The 16768-nt window shown below is 37.8% G+C and overlaps 2 protein-coding genes across 2 annotated transcripts in view; both read left to right on the forward strand.

The window, feature by feature from the left end:
• The first annotated feature begins 212 nt into the window (after positions 1-212).
• LOC124630860 (uncharacterized protein DDB_G0283697-like) lies at positions 213-4988 on the forward strand. The gene is made up of 6 exons (XM_047164879.1): positions 213-444; positions 607-772; positions 845-907; positions 3572-3713; positions 3806-3956; positions 4062-4988. Exons 1-6 carry the CDS (start codon positions 325-327, stop codon positions 4968-4970), a joined length of 1551 nt encoding a protein of 516 aa, XP_047020835.1. The 5' UTR covers positions 213-324; the 3' UTR covers positions 4971-4988.
• Positions 4989-9251: 4263 nt separating this feature from the next.
• LOC124631461 overlaps positions 9252-16768 on the forward strand; it is a 65025-nt gene continuing 57508 nt past the window's right edge. The window contains exon 1 of the mRNA XM_047165860.1: positions 9252-9422. The gene's annotated coding sequence lies outside the window, so the exon portion shown is untranslated. The remainder of the gene's footprint in view (positions 9423-16768) is intronic.

Below are 16768 nucleotides of genomic sequence, written 5' to 3' on the forward strand. Positions count from 1 at the left end.
TTATACTGCTGATAGGTAGAAGTAATAAGTGAATACGTTCCTAATCAAGCCAGCTCCACCACCATGCAAAAGGGGAGATTGTGGTCAAACGCGGGACTAACGAAAACAGTGAATACAGTGTGATGTGTGATTTAGCGATACTATTTATTTACTTGCCTCGGGCTATTGAGAAAAGTATGGTCATGGCCGGACACTACAGTAAAATCTATGCAAACAACGGTCATGTCAGTCAGTTGTCAATGTCAAATGTAAGTCAGCTTGCTGTCCAAAATAAAAATATTGTGGTGGTTGGCTGAAAATATTAAAATAAATAATTTTTTCAACATGGAAAATAGTAATCGGCGAAATGAATTACTGAAATTGAAGTCGTATACCGAAGAAATTGATAACGAATTAACTTTGATCTTACAAACACTTCAATGGGACAGAAATCATTTGTTACAGGTACCCTTTTGAAGTCTATTTACATTCGCTTTAATGTGTCTTGTTTTTTTAAGACTGAGGAATTAGTGTAAGGGTCTAAATTTTGCTATGTTTATCAGTGGACGTGCTATCGCTGATAGGAAGATGATGAATATATCAAAAATAATCCAAAATAATTTCCAGAATCCACTCATGGTGATGTGCAGATATGACAGTAACCATAAAGTACCACCTGATAGGGCTGCAGAACACGAGAAGGAATGCTTTCTGCGTAAGAATGGCTACAGCAAGGATGACCAGCTACTGCCAGACCCTTTTGATTCTGAGTTAAACACTCTGGTTAAACTCGGTAATTATTTTAATATTATTTTTCCATTTTGTGCCCGTTCAAAGTTTAATAATGTTAATATTTTCTTAACAGGAAAAGATAATATTCAGAAAATCATTGCAGATGCATCAAAATCAGATTCTACATTTAGGAGAGGTATGATAAACTGAATTTTAAGATCTTTTGCTTCCTGATTGTCCCATACTCGCCATGATCATATTAATTGCCTGCTTTAAGTGCTGCTGTGGACTACAAATGACAAATGAAATAATTTATTTTCCTTTTCAGTTTATAGCAAACTAATGCAAGGGTCTGAACCAGCATATTTCTTAATCATTGTATCCTTTATATTTACTAATATAATGTAGATGTTTATAGTTTTAACTATGTAGCATATGGTAAATACTTCACCCACACACAGAAAAAATAGCCTAAAATCTTCCTTGATAAATGGACTATCTTACACTAAGGGTCAAATGCAGCTCAGAATAGGTGGTTGTATATTCTTTTAATTCAGATACATGAGAAAGTACATAGGGGTAGTGTGAGTATATGAAGGAGAACATAAAGAAGCATTTATGGAAGTACATAAGGGAGTACATAATCTCATGCAATTATATGTATTCTGTATCTACACTACATAGACAGTTTGCCTCAACTTCAAATAGCAGAAGAATTGGATGATGCCTTGTCTAAACATGAGGTGCTTTGTGCCATCAAACAACAGCAAAATCAGCGTGCGGTTGGCCTAGACCTTATACCAGGTGAGCTTCTGAAGTACGGCGGCGAGGAACTGCATTCGCGCGTCTGGGAAATGTTTGTGCTTACGTGGGAGAAAGAACAAGTTCCTGAAACTTTTAAGTTATCACGCGTCAGGGCTCTCTATAAGAACAAAGGCGACCGGTCGGAATGTGGTTCTTACCGCGGTATTTCACTGCTCTCTGTCTCTGGAAAAGTCTTCGCCAGAGTACTTCTAAACCGCCTCAGGAACCTCTCTGAAAAGATTCTGCCGGAAACCCAATTTGGTTTCAGACCAGACAGAGGAACTTGTGAGGCAATATTCGCAGTCCGTCAACTCCAGGAAAAAAGTAGAGAGCAGGGACAGCACTTGTATCTCTGCTTTATTGATCTGGAAAAAGCCTTTGACTGCGTCCCTCGCGAGGCCCTCTGGAAGGTACTGAGAAAGTTGGGGTGTACAGAGAAGTTCATAAGACTCCTGCGACTCCTGCACGATGACATGCAATGTTGTGTAGCGGTTGAAGATGACCAATCGAGCTTCTTCTCCGTCACCTGTGGAGTGAAGCAAGGTTGTGTCCTGGCTCCCACATTGTTTGCATTATATTTCGCAGTTGTAGTCCGGGAAGTATTGAATTCTTCTCCTGAAGGAGTTCGTATTCGTTATCGGACTGACGGCAAACTTTTCAACCTGAATAGACTCAAGGCGACCACAAAGGTGTCCTATGCACATATACAGGACATTATGTATGCAGATGACCTCTGTTTCGTGGCTGAATCCCCTGAAGTCCTGCAACAGCTAGTCACGAACCTTCACAAGCAGTGCTGTACATTTGGTCTAAAAATCAGCATCAAAAAGACAGAAGTAATGTCTTCAGACAATCACGGACGTCAAGAACTGACCATTATGCTTGGTGAAGATGTCCTGAAGCAGGTCGATAAATTTCGATATTTGGGGAGCACTATAACAGCAAAGTGCGACCTTGACGCCGAAATCAATAGCAGAATTGGTGCTGCAGCCGCTGCTTTCGGCAAATTCGACAAGAAGGTCTTCAGCTCCCATGACCTAAAGATATCCACAAAGGTTTCTGTGTATATGGCAGTTGTGTTGCCTTGTATACTCTACTCAGCGGAAACATGGACACCGTACCGACGCCACATCAAGCAACTAGACCGCTTCCACCTCAAATGTCTGCGCAAAATATTAAATATCCGTTGGTTTGATCGTGTGCGTAACACAGAAGTGTTGAGGAAAGCCAATGTTGGTGGCATTGAAGCATACCTCATGAGGAGACAGCTTCGTTGGTGCGGGCATGTACTGCGCATGCCGGATACTAGAGTGGCCAAGCGCATCCTCTACTCCGAGTTGCAGGAGGGCAAGCGGAAACGTGGCGGACAGCTGCTGCGATACAAGGATGTGCTGAAGCGTCACATGAAAAGCTGTTCCATTGACCCGTCTCAGTGGGAGAATCTGGCATCCAACCGCAGAGACTGGAGAAGCCGCGTTAAAGCCAAAGTCTTTGACTTTGAAGCACGCCGACTTTCTGAGTTGGATGCCAAACGAGATGAGTTGAAAGCTCGACCACCTGTAGCTATCAACTACAACTTTGTGGCTGGTACCCTGACATGTCCGCAGTGTGCGCGGACTTTCACGCACAAAATTGGATACTCCAGCCACATGAGAGCACACGCACGCCATTAGGGTCGAAGTGGTCGCCGTTGCCGAAATCGGCGTGGAAGATTATTATTATTATTATATGTATTCACTAAGCAAAGGAGTACATCAGAGAATGCATCACCAAGTATATAAGGGAGTACATAGATACTTATTGCTATGTACTCCCTTTTATGTATAGTTATAAAATAAAAAGAAGAAATCAGTAACCTCAAGTAAACTTGGGTTGTCAGCATGGCCACATTTGGAACAGTTCCTTTCTGAGATTAATGTGGTCAAGAGACAAACAAACAAATTTTTCAGTTGTATAACATTATGGTATGAAGAGAGGGATACTGTTTGCATCAACTTTTCGTATTATATATTTGATAATGTAAACATGATATAACCAATGAGTTTCCTCAACAAAGGCGTGGGTTGTCACGGAGCAGAGCCGATGTCACTGGAGTGCCTTCAGGTCTCGTACTCGGCAGACGAGCGCCGAGCGATACACGATACTGTGGTCAGTGCTGTACCATCGTGCCATGATCTTACCGACTTGATCCTGCCTACGTAAGTTTCTGTTCAACCATTTATATTTTTCTAAACAGAGTATTAAACGATATGGGATCATGCTCATTGCCTCGTAAAATTTTCTGCTGCAGTACTGGTGAAGACAAGAAAGGAAAAGTAATTCTGTCGCGCAATGAGATCCTGCTGGAGCTGCGTAATATGCGCCGGCGCCGCGCCAAGTACCGCGTCGCTGCCAAGTCGCGCAACTACTCCGATGTGCTGCGTGAAGTCATTAAGACTCAGGTACAGTTCATAATATTTGTCATTTGTGTTGTATATATGGTCATAATATTTTCGAAATCAAAATTACCAAGTTATTATTTTAAATAATTAAAACATATTCAACAGATGGAACATTTCAATGATGGCAAGGCCACAACAGAAGCTGTGGATGAAGAAAATAACCATAGGGAGGCAGAACCAGACAGAAGGGATTCCAGGCAAACTTCACAAGAAGGCGATAAATATACTCATGATAGATACAAGAAGTTTGTGCCCAGACCTATCAAAATAGAAGTTAACGCTAAAGGAGGTTCTGCAGAAAGAACCAGAGACTACAGCAGGGATAGGTCAGATAGGCCCAATAGATATGAGATGGAGACTAATAGGGACAGTAGTGCCAGAGATAATGAAAGGCGAGGACATGAAGACAGATCCAGAGACAGAAGAAATGATGATCATATGGATAGAGATCACAGAATTGGAGATAGCTCTAGAAAGAGAAGATATGATGATGATTATAGAGACGATACTAGAGATAGAAGCTATTATGAAGGGTCCAAAGAAAAGAATAAGGATAAAGATTATAGGTCTGATAAAAGATCAAGAAGACGATATGAAAATGAAGATGGAGATTATCAGGTGGGCCAAGATGATAGGGATAACTATGAGAAGCCTAGGGAAAGAAGGTCAGATGACAAAAAGGATAAAAAACACAAGCATAAAGATAAATACCATAGTGATAAAAGACACAAAGACGGACAGAGATCTAGAGAACGAAGATCAGACCATAGACACGAGGACAGAAGTGAACGAATTCACATTAAGCAAGAAAGAGATGACAGTAGAACAAGAGATGATAAGACAAAGTATGACAGAAGTGATAAAAACTATGATAGGAGATATAATAAGGCTTATAAAGATACGAACTATGATGGTCATAGTTCAGAAAGGGATCTAGAAAAGTTTTCCAGGTATTACGATGTGCCTTCGCGAGAGATTTACGACCCTAATAAGGTTATTAAGAAGGAAAAATAAAATTTACGCAAAATAATATTTACTTTCGTTTTCTTTCTCCTGCAATCATATTTGGAAACAATGGAGTCAGTTAGTAAATTAAAAGACTTATGTCGTAACTTTCACGTATTCACTTTAATCGTTAAAATTAAAAAAATATGAATTCGTATCCGTCCATAAACCGCTTGTTTGGACAATAAACTTGCTCACGTATATGAGTCCATAATATGACCACAATCATCATGAAAACCGCAAAATAAAGTAACTTTAGCGAACATACATTGCAAAGCCACCCCGATCTCTCGCGTGTTATGTGTTGCTCAAAGTTCATTACTCTCACAAAACATGCTTCGTATTATGTACTAAAAATTAGTGGCTTAAAGCCGCAGAGAGATCTTGTCTCGTCAAGTGCAGCGGACCGATGTACGAGATATTCGCGAGAATAACAAAATTATAGTGCCTACGCCATGGTAGCGGAGCACGGCTTATAATGCTTGTGAATCATAATTTAAATCTGCAATTTCGACTATACTAAATCATGATTCTAGGCGTTTCTGAATGGTTACTGTTAAGGAGTATGAAAGTTGGGTACGTTTCTTCAGTGTTCATAAGGTAGCACCCCTATTTAGAGCTATTTTACTATTTTCTATTTATACAGCACTTTCTCAAGTTTTTCGTTCGGTTAGCACCCAGGAATTTCCTAGAGGTGAAGTAAAAACGGCGGTCCGTATGAACGAACGAGAAAGTTAATGCAGATATTTGTGATTTCTGATCGATCGCGATAAATATGTATCGGTTCTTGGCATGCTCGCGATTCATACTTATTGATGATGTTTCAATCAAGTGTCGGAAACGCTTTGTATAGAAAAATAACTTTGATGGTGAAGTTATAGTAGGTATGTAAGTGCCCAATCAAAAATTGTAACAGTTATAACCTTGTTCTAACCGATTCAACTACGTTTAATCGCAGATGGCCTAAACCTATGTGTAGTAATTAGCGCTGAAACCGTAACATATCTAATAAATACGCAGAAAAATAGAAATTGTGTACTTATGAATAACGCACGAATAATATTTACGAAATCATTGTAAATCTGCATGAACGCTTGACCGCGCATACGCCTTGGAAGTTATGAGTCAGCTTTGTAAGAAACTTTTTCACAGAATTGGACACACTTCAGTGATATCAAGATACCAATCAGAAGTTTTCGTAGATAATAGAAGGTCTTACAGAAATTAATCATGAACATATTTTTTTCTTGCATAAGAACGAAAGTTACTAAGCAGTAGGCGCTTGGTCGTATGGGTTTACTTAGCCCGGAGCAGATTAAATCTGTTAGTTGGGTAAATGTTTTACATCTGGATTTTACTTTATAGTGTAGGGTCTTTTCTCTATGCCTTCTTAAACATTCGCGTACTTATAGTTCGGCCATTCAGAGAATGCGTTCCTGACACGTCGCGATTGAACTGACGACGTAATAACATTCATTGATTATTGATATAATAATGTTGTTTTAATGCTCCTCAATTGTTAAAACGGTAAACAACCAGCAAAAATATTTTTATCGTAACTGCAACGCCATTGCAAAGTTACGTCGTCAGTTCAATCGCGACGTGTCAGGAACGCATTCTCTGAATGGCCGAACTATAATTATTAAATGTGTAAAGCTAGACAATCTGCTAGCAGCCGTGTGTTTACCGAAGCACGGGTGCGCGTACGCAATGGGAGTGTGACGGCCGGCCGCGATGCTCACGCGCCGCTGTCACGGGCGATATCGTGTTACTTGGAATTCATTAACTGCATCTAAGTAGGAATCTCTATTAATATTTATTTGTCTAAGACTAAAAGAAATAATGTCTCGCTATTTTAAACAAGATTGATTGATCTGAACGATATCTGATAAGGTGACCACAAAAAGACGTGGATGACTAGATGTCAATCACTCTGCGTGAAACCAAGAACCTGCTTAATCATGGCCTTGTAAAAACCTCTTGATTTGCTTGATTGAAAAGCCACTGGTTTTATAAGGTCTGGAAAAAGTATCTAGGTATAATAGTTCCTTAACTTCTGCCTTTCTCGACTGCCAATGTTTGTTATCGGAATGAAGAAGCATTTCAGTACTTTCAAAATCCAGGGTTCTCGGAAAGGGTTAACCAAACCAATAAAAACTGCACAGGTCAATAAAAATTTTGAAACGAGTTGTAATATTTGTTCACACATGTTACAATTAACTGTAATCGCTGTAATGTCTAGCAAAACGTTTCAGTGTTTACGTAATAGTCAGTAAATCGTTCAGTGCGGGGCGGATCGATATACGATAGCGGTTAATTAAAAGCGAACGTCTTCATTAGCCCACTTATGAGCCAATCGGGGCCGGCGCAGCCACAATGATAGAAATCACTACCATTCAGTACAAAGGATTTAGAAATCGTCGTGTCAATTCAACAAACAGACAGACTGCGGTATTATTGATCAGCTCATTAACTATTTATATTCGCATTAATGTTTTAGAGTTCAGTCATGCTTGTGCGCAGTACGTATTGTATTTTGTTGTGTTACTTTTAGTCTGAAATTGTCATGTCGTAATATTATTTATCTAACTTCACAATCTACTGAGCAAGTTATTAGTCAAAAAATAAAACTATCATCTGTACTCTGAAGTTATGTTTCAAGTGTAAAATTAAAAGAGGTAATGGAAGAAAAACCATTCCTATTTTGTTTAATCATGAAGAAGAGTCTCCAATCTTCATGAATGCTGTTTTCTGGACAATTGTACCTAAAAATGATGGACTTAAAAAAATATCTGTACGGATCCAAAGTCATTTAAGGCACATAAGTTATCGTACATAAATGTAGCGCTACTGGTTGCTGCTAACCAGTTTAAAGGAAATCATTACTTCAAATAAAACTTCTGTCGGAAGGCCTGAGCCTATTGAGCAGGCTTTTTTACATAAATTATATTTTTTGCAAGGAAATCATATAAAACGTCTGAATGTGTTTAAGTTCCTGAAAGGGGCACCTGCTATCTGCTGCCGACCACTTTGACAGCTAGATTTTATGACACTTGGAGTAACGGTTCGTGATTACTATTATAGCAACTTTTTGGTACTTAGATGCATCTGGTTATGCTCTTACTTATATAGGCTCGGTTAGAGAGTTGAAAATGGAATATGTATAGGGGTATAGGGTGATTTTTGTTCCATTTTACACTGTTTCTGATAATAGCTCACACATCAGTACTCTCAGCAGACTTGCGGACATATGGATATCTTTAACAAGATTGTAATATATTCCGTTTGTAAGCGATGTATCTAGTTATTTCCCCCGGGTTTATGAGTCAGCTGTGACGTGGTTTGTCGTGTAATTTCACGCGGCCCGCGCACTAATCGTAACTTATTATATCTTTGGATATAATATACAGTGTTCAGTAAACTTGGTGTATCGCGAGCCTATTAATACCTATTATAGATGTAATTACCGTCCAATGATTACAATTGGTTAAATACCAAGAAGTTTTGTATGTATCCCCCTAAAACCATGATTCACGTAATTATATTGTGTTTAGGTGAATAGGCAACCTTGGGCTACTTAGTTTTCAAGGTTATACGCACTTACACCGCACCGTGACGAATTATAGCCTGCGTCCGCAGATGGTAGGTAAAATAAGTCTGTATCAGATAGGGCTATTAAACTTAGGTACATCTTCTGTTGGTGTGAATAGGCTGGTCAATGCATAAACATTCCACATATCCTGCATATTCCATGCAAAGCAATTTATCAGCGTGCAATTTTCAAAATGCCATTGCTGGGGCCGGCGACCAGAGCGGAGGGAGGCGCGCGAAGAAACACGCGGCGCACGCGCAGCCGACTGACACGCGGAGCCCTGCGGGGTCACAGCAGAGGCAACGAGGTAGGGTGCGCAAAATTATCTCTTCATATAAAAGTATTTTGGCTTTTAAGATAAAACTGAACTAAAGGTTCGAATTTTTTTTTGTAACTTGTACCTATGTATGTCGTATTATTTCTTTTCTTTCCTTAAACAATAATTCTCTCACACGGTTCAAGCGGATTAAAGTTCGATCCTGCATCTGGGTAATTAAAACAATAGCAATCTGTTGATTGTTACAACAATGCCCAAGGCTTTGTTTATGAAATCTTAAGGATGTTTTTAAAAGAAAGTAAAACAAAGGTTGTGTGTATGAAGTTCCGAACTTGCTTCCCTATCTCCTGCTCATGGTGCGGCCGCAGGTAAGTGCGGCGGATACTCGCGTCAGTCGCGCCGCGTCCGTGCGCCACAGCTGACGTCCGCGCGATGCTACGCGCTCGCTGCTACGGCCCGTAGCTCGTAGTCACCGTAGTCACTCAGCGAGTAACGTGAATATAACATTGTTTGTGTTTCTGTGCGTCACAATGTGTGTGTTTGTGTTTACCTCTCATTGAACACGGATTGGCTTGCCTTTTGTTTTGTTTTGGTAAGTTTTTTTCGTTAATTTTAGAAATAAGTGGTTAGAACTTATTATTTTATTTTCATAAACAAAAAAGTTAATCGATTTATGATTTATAGCATACTACTAATAGTTAATCACATTGATAGAGTTGAGTCTCCACGCCTACGTCATTTAGGCGCCAAGAGAATATTGTATACTATCTACTACATTTTTACAGTAAATTAATCAAAATAAATAATGCCGAAACAAGCTCCAAAATAATTTATAACAATTTATCGATAAAAACTTATGTTCGTATTTAACGAACCGATGCGACGACGTAGTCGAGGAGTTTCGTAGATAGTCAGTATTAATTGAGTAACGGTCATTGAAACGATCAACTTTAATATTTAACTTCGTTCAAAAAACGTGAGTGTAATTGATCGTAGGCGGAGTATTAAGCCATATCTGTTGGCAGGTACTTAGGCTATATTGGTGATAGACAGCACTAATTGCTTATGCACCAATAGTCTGATTGCTATTTTTCGTCATCATACCTGCAATCATAATTTAAACAGCATCCCCTTAACCTGAATTGTATTAGCTTTTCTGATTGGACTGGTATTTCCTATTCTAGGTGCTATACTAAACTTACAAGTAGGTATACCGTATAGCTTTCTAAGCTATTGTAGTCCATGGGAGGCTGTTGCTCCAAAGGTTGCGGCGCACCAGGGTAGGGTTTCACTTCGCACGACCTCTCGACCGGCCGCCGCGCCTGCCCGCTGGGATACTGTTACACAAAGCTTTACCCTTATTTAGTTTATATTTTATGTGAAAACCTAATACATACCTTGATCTAAGAACTAGGAAATTGTAATAAAGAAATACATATGTAAGAAATACCAAAATCGAAATGGATGACCCCAATCTGCGGTGTCTCTTTTCTATGATGAAAGCTACAAATTAAAATAAAAGCGTTCTTACAGCAACTATTAGCTTTATGCTACTAAGCTACATTCTGGCATTCTTCTCAAAAGCTACAAAACTAGGTTCTAACTATAACAAATCTATTTCTCAGTTTGAGATATTTAGCGTTTTAATAACCAAAGAAAAAATCCAAATTCCATCAATCTGTATTTATCACTCATCAAAACCGGAAAATGTAATGTTTATCTTGCCTAAAAGTGTTTATTGGGCAGTGTGAGACCGGCCGAGCGGCGCAGCGTCTCGCACTTACTTCGACAAATAGGCTTAACACCTCGTGATGATGTGCGCAAATATGCATAGCTTGAGTATCAACGTAAGTGGCCAGTTAGAGTGTTGGCACAAGTCATCAAACGTGTGACGAGATGATAATTGAAGGGGTTTAAAGCTCTTTTGGAGGTATTTTACTGGGTTAGTAAACTTAATTTTACTATTATGTTTATGTTAGTTGCTTCATGGGAATTATGATGATTTTCGCCGAAATTCGCAGTATAAATAATCGAAGAGTATTTGTTATTAGCATCAAAAGTTACTGAAAGGTTTCAATCTTCTGAAGTTAATACAAATACGCGGTTTGGTTTTTACTGACTGACTCGCGACTTAATTTTCCTTAAACGAGTTCTTAACAACTGTGAAATTTTCACAATACAAGTAGGTATTGGACTTGCAGCGCAGCGGGAACTCACTTGCACAAGGAAAACTGAAACACTTTCATTCTACATGAAAAATAATAATAAATCAGAAATATTTTACTGTTACTTAGCCCATCTATTACAATTAAAGGTGCTAAGTTGGAGTCGCCTTATGTAGTACTTACAATGTTAGATTATTTACCTACTTAATTTACGAATGTTTAAAAACATAACCCTTCTAGGCGGTATGGTAAAAAACTCAGAAAGCCGCAAGGATCTGATGCAAATATGCAATGTCGTTAAATTGTATGTACAAGTAATGATGAACGACGGGTCATGCAACATAAACCCGTTTCTCTCACTTTATTGTTATGGAAATAAACCCGTTTCTACAGATTAATGAACAGACTAAATGCAAGAGCATTATTTAATAAATTACATTATGCGTCGTGTAGCAATATTTATTACAAGTACTGCTAACTTAAGACGTGACACTCGCGCCGTGAATAATACTCGCGGGTCATCTTGCATCTTAAGACAAAAACATTTACAATTAAGCAATAACTGTATTTAAGTATTAATTCTTAATTCGAAGATTTTCAATGCAACAGAGGAAATGTAGCACAAATTAAAATATCGTGTCTTTAGAAGTCTGCATAAATACATATTGTATTTCTATGTTAATTTCATGAAACTAAAAATACACGGTCCGTCTCAAGAATGCAGTTAATGCAAATAAAAGCCATTTTAATATATAATTAGCAATTATCTTGTTCACGCATCGTTTGTGAAAATGTCCGTAATTGTGCAGATCGCGATAAGGAGATGTATTCAAATGAGAGCGAGGGAAAGTGCGCGCGCGCATCTCACTGAACATTATGGTGACGCTGTAATTAGATTGTTGTGGCCGGCCATCATGACGACACGAGCGAACCTTTCTTCAAAGTCAAGTAAACAGGCAACAAACATATATACTCTTTCAACTATATCTAAGTACATGATAATAAAACGCCTAAATAAATAAAACACTTTGTCTTTGGTATTTATCAAAGTAGTCGATTTTCCACGAAAAAAGGGTCAACGACACTACATTCAGAAATGGAATTCATACAAACGTTTATATTTTTGTCTATTTTTGAAAGATACACGTAGCGTTTGCGCAGTCACAGCAGTCATTAGGCAGTCGAGTTGTGCACAAAAAAGATAAAGTTGTGCGTTGTTCGTACAAAACAAGAAGTGAAACGTGACTACAACCAGCCTGTCGTTATCAAATTACTGTCATTTAAGTTAATGTAAAAAAAGTAAGGCTGAATTAAATATGATTTATTTCAGCCTTGAAAGTATATTTCGCAGTCTTTTTTTGTGAAATATAAGTTAAAGTATATTGTTGAAATGAGACGATATCAAATATTGTAACAAGTTATTGTTTCAGTAAATATTTTGCATCATCGCTCAAAGAAAAGCCGCCAAGTACATGTTTAATGTTTAACATAACATAGGGCTGCAGACTGTGAATGTTGCTTTTGTAACCGTATAAATATATCTTTAAAACAATATCATAAATAACTTGAAAATACAATAATGTAGCTTTAAGCTCTACATACTTTGGAAAATCTTCTGTTTACAGAACGTAAGCAGACTTTTTGTCTTATGTAACTTTAGTAAAGATATTATAGATAATTTTGAAAACATTTTTCGTAGCGGAGATTAAACGTAAAATATTCCCTAATGAGTTCTCTAAACACTTGCTTTATAACTACAGCTATAATCTGGCAACCCTAACACGAGTGTTACAAGTACAGCTTATGAGAGCCCTCGGCCCAGTACTTACTGAATGTGGGGAATTGATGCAGCTTGCATAATTAAACGTTAGATCAGAGATACAGAGGCTGCGTCCAAAGTACAAACTAATGGGTTACGCTCTGTGGTAGCTTTCGCTTTGTTTGGAAAATTGTGTGAACTGTTGTTTGTAAACTTGCCGAATTAAGTTCAATCTGTTAATCTTGACAGTATGATTTTTATGTAGTTTTAAGTTAGTTTTGGCATTTTTGGTTTTATTTATTTATGAATTTTTGTAAACGATAGAGAACACAGCTGGATAGAATGAATATACAAAGGTAATGCTTATTTATAAAGAAATCTCTTCCTTTATACCTGCAAAAGAAAAATAGTATATTAGTAATTATGCTATTGGAAGCTAGAGTAGCTAGGCAGATTATGTTTATTTATAATTAGTTAAAAGTCAATGCCTCGCTAAAGGGTTTCTTATTCCTGCCTAAGCCGGATCAACCCTAGATAAGCGTCATTTTGTTTTAATATTCATAATGCATTAATTACGTATATTATTTATCTGTCGACTACTGAGGATAATAATTATAATGTATTAATTAACTGGAGGATAAACATTTTATATACGACTAATTACTACGTAGGTACTCAGTATTTACTCACTTGATGGGGGCAAAAAATCTATTCGTGTAGCAGTGACATGTCATCGGCAGTTTACTTGCTCTATCTGCTCTTTAGTTGCGTTTTCACTAGTTCTAAGCATCACAGTTTTTGTTTACAGTATACTGAAATGCCGTAATCAAGGAAACATATGACATAAAACTTTTTCTCCAATAATTAGTCTTACATCACACAATAATACAATAGATCATTTTTTGTCTGACTGCGATTAATAGTCGCGTGACATTGTCGCATGTGTGCGCCCTTCCTTACGTAAAGGAGTTGCCTATGGGAAGACAGCGCAGAAAGCGTAATTACTGAGATGTAATCTCCTCATTATTACAATCAATATAAAAACTATTAACTTGGGTATGATACCGACAGGTTTGATAGGTTCCTGATGGAGACACGCAAGTAATTAGAAATTATTTTATAATTAAAGTTTAGTGCGTATTGCGGCGAGGAGGCTTTCGTACTTAATAACCTTCTATATGAACATAGCTAATATACATTTATTGAAAACAGTAAACTATTAGTTTCTGCTAATGGAGAAGACCAATAATATTCCTAACATGCGGTCCTTTACATCTTTGAGTTAGATTCTACTATATCGTTTGCTCTGCCATCAAAGTTAATTGTGACGGTTCATATACCTCTTGTTCTATAATTAGAATATATTTATTTGCATAGTTCCAGTAAAATAGCGGTACAAATACATCTTACAAAAAGTCGATGTGAATTATTTTTCTAACAAATAATAGAGATAAAAAGTGCGAAGTGTCTTGGTACCACAGAGCTACATTCCGTATGTTTTGTCAGCATATGTCTGGGAACACATTTGTTGTATTGTGCGATTGCGATCGGACGAACAATCCGCTGCTAATTACAACGAGATCGAAATGCTGTGTTTTTAATAGCTTTCTACTGTTGTTCAATGTTAATTGATTTTTGTAGTTCTTGCTTTACATAGTTTGTCGGTCGTTGCTGCTGGAAATGTATGGAGTATGCTATTGGATGGAACAATTTGTAGAAACATTTTAAAATATAGTCGATAGATTTAGTTATTTATACAATATGAATAAATATTACCCGACTGCGTGAAGGTTATGTAATGTATCGTTCGATTATCTTTGTTTAAAACGATCTTGAAACGAGTCAAACTAATTTGTAAAGCTGGAGATAAGACAAAACGTTTTCGTCACATTAATTATATCAGGTAGCAAGTAGGCGGATATATGAGACGCATTGTTGTGGTTGGTTAGAGAACATACTATACCATGTAGCAATATTGCAGGCTGATGTAGAAATATCATTGTTTCGGAAGCAAACATTGAGAACGAGTGTTTTGTGGTCGGGTCGGCGCGTTGATGTCTTTTGTTTTGAGAATTTTATTGTGTAAACTGTGTTCTGTTCCTGACAGAACAGTTAAACTATTGTATCTTTCTGTCTTTCGTGGACTTTATTTATCAATAAAATTGTTGTTAATTTAATAATGTAACTGTATATAAAGTTAAATTTTAATATCAACTTTGAATGTACATGTAAATGCTTTTAACAAAACCACTCATTAACATAAACCTCAATAAAAATGTGTTAAAACATAGCCCTAAACATTTCTATACAAATTCTAAAATGCAAATACATGAGCTCCATGGCCCTAAAAACGTAAAGAATGGGAACAAAAACATCCCTTTACAACGCCCCTCGTAACGGATGCTCAGAAACCGTTGATCATATCAAAGAATTAGCTTCAATATTATCAAGGGTAATAAATTACCCGCGCTCATTGGAAAATACACCTTGTAGCTAAAGACTTAAGGTTGGTTATTAAATAATGTGGGTTTATAAAAAATGGTTCAGGTCGGAGGTTTAGCCGCAGGGTGTAGAGGAGTCGGGTTACAGAAAGTAATTTGAGCGAGTATTAGCTCTTAATGACAATGAACTGTATTCTATACGAACTATACAATATACACGTAGCTACAGGTATCGGGTTACAGAGAGCAATCAAACACACGCACATTGAGGAATGTGGCCAACACGCTATTTAGATTCAGAGCAGATTAGATTTAATTTGAATGAATAGTAAAAGATTTAGTAAATTAAATATTGAAATAAGAATATCAATATTATATCTTCACAGGTTCGCCATTATAATTATAAAAACCCCTAACAGAAGAATTTATAGACTTTAACGTTCTCTGCAAAGCTCTAGGAACCGCCGAGTGCAACATAGTTTTAAAAGCTCTTAATGAACCGCAGATGGTATCTAAGAATATTCAAATTGGCGAGCAGCGACTCCTCTCGACGTGGAACTCTCCGAATCGTTTTTACGTCTAAATGACCTCCACATTCAACAGAGAAAGACAGAAGTATAAGTTAGGATATATACATTTTAGCAAACATTTGCGTGTGTAAACAAGTGCGTACTCAGTTAAGAGTATGTAAACAATATCATAAAGGTGAAAAGTTTTTGGTTGCTTGCACGTGCTAATCTCAGGATAATATTTCTTCAGTGCCTATTTATCGATGAAGGTTATAGGCAACTTTTTATCTGGGTGTGCAGAGTCATTCCCACGAGAATTGGATGGGACTGCTCGGAACAGTTCATACCCAAGATATGCAGGTGAAGTATTTATTGGAAAATTTTGAATTCGCCTCGACTGATCCTTCTCATCATTGCTTGCAGCATAGCAATCGTACGAACAATGGCACTGTTAATGGTCGCGCTCGGGAGCTGCGCCCGCGCCGCTCGTGACGTCACCAGGGTTGACAACAACAATACTGTTTGTTTTTATTCGCTTATTTCTATATTTTGTTGGAAGCGGCGCAGCTTTAAGCATTCTTTGAAGTTGCGATATGGCCAGGGTAGGTATTCTATGGTAATTTTAATGGAATTAAGAGTATGATGCGGGAATGTGGTATGCTTTTAATATTTGAATATAATAAGAAGGCTTGTTGTAATATCAGTTATGGTAATTGACAACAAATCACCTCTGACTTCTGATTGACCCAGTTTGGTCAGGTTTTTAAAGCACATAAAAAGCTTACTCTAATCCTTCTGTTGTGTAATTCTTCCTACATTTAGTTAATTAACAATCGGATTACATCAGAGCCCTGCAGGGACCGCGGGGTCGGTTACCCGCGAGTGCGCGCCAACAATAGAGCGGTCCTGCGCACGCGCCGCTTGCACAACATCCGATTACTTTCCACCGATTTCCTTCTTTCTGTCCGTTTGTTTGTTTGTAAGGGAGCAATACCGCATATTGCTGAATACAACGATAACAATGGAGCTTTCTCCCAATCATTGATTGTGTTCGAATTTGTGAC

This window comes from Helicoverpa zea, chromosome 6, assembly GCF_022581195.2.
Source record: "Helicoverpa zea isolate HzStark_Cry1AcR chromosome 6, ilHelZeax1.1, whole genome shotgun sequence".
NCBI lineage: Eukaryota > Metazoa > Arthropoda > Insecta > Lepidoptera > Noctuidae > Helicoverpa > Helicoverpa zea.

Bases quoted from the DNA above. Each gene is read 5' to 3' on its own strand.
- LOC124630860 (XM_047164879.1), top strand. From the start codon at position 325: ATGGAAAATAGTAATCGGCGAAATGAATTACTGAAATTGAAGTCGTAT. The intron at 445-606 runs GTACCCTTTTGA...AATAATTTCCAG, and splicing joins ACAGAAATCATTTGTTACAG to AATCCACTCATGGTGATGTG. The intron at 908-3,571 runs GTATGATAAACT...TCCTCAACAAAG, and splicing joins AGATTCTACATTTAGGAGAG to GCGTGGGTTGTCACGGAGCA.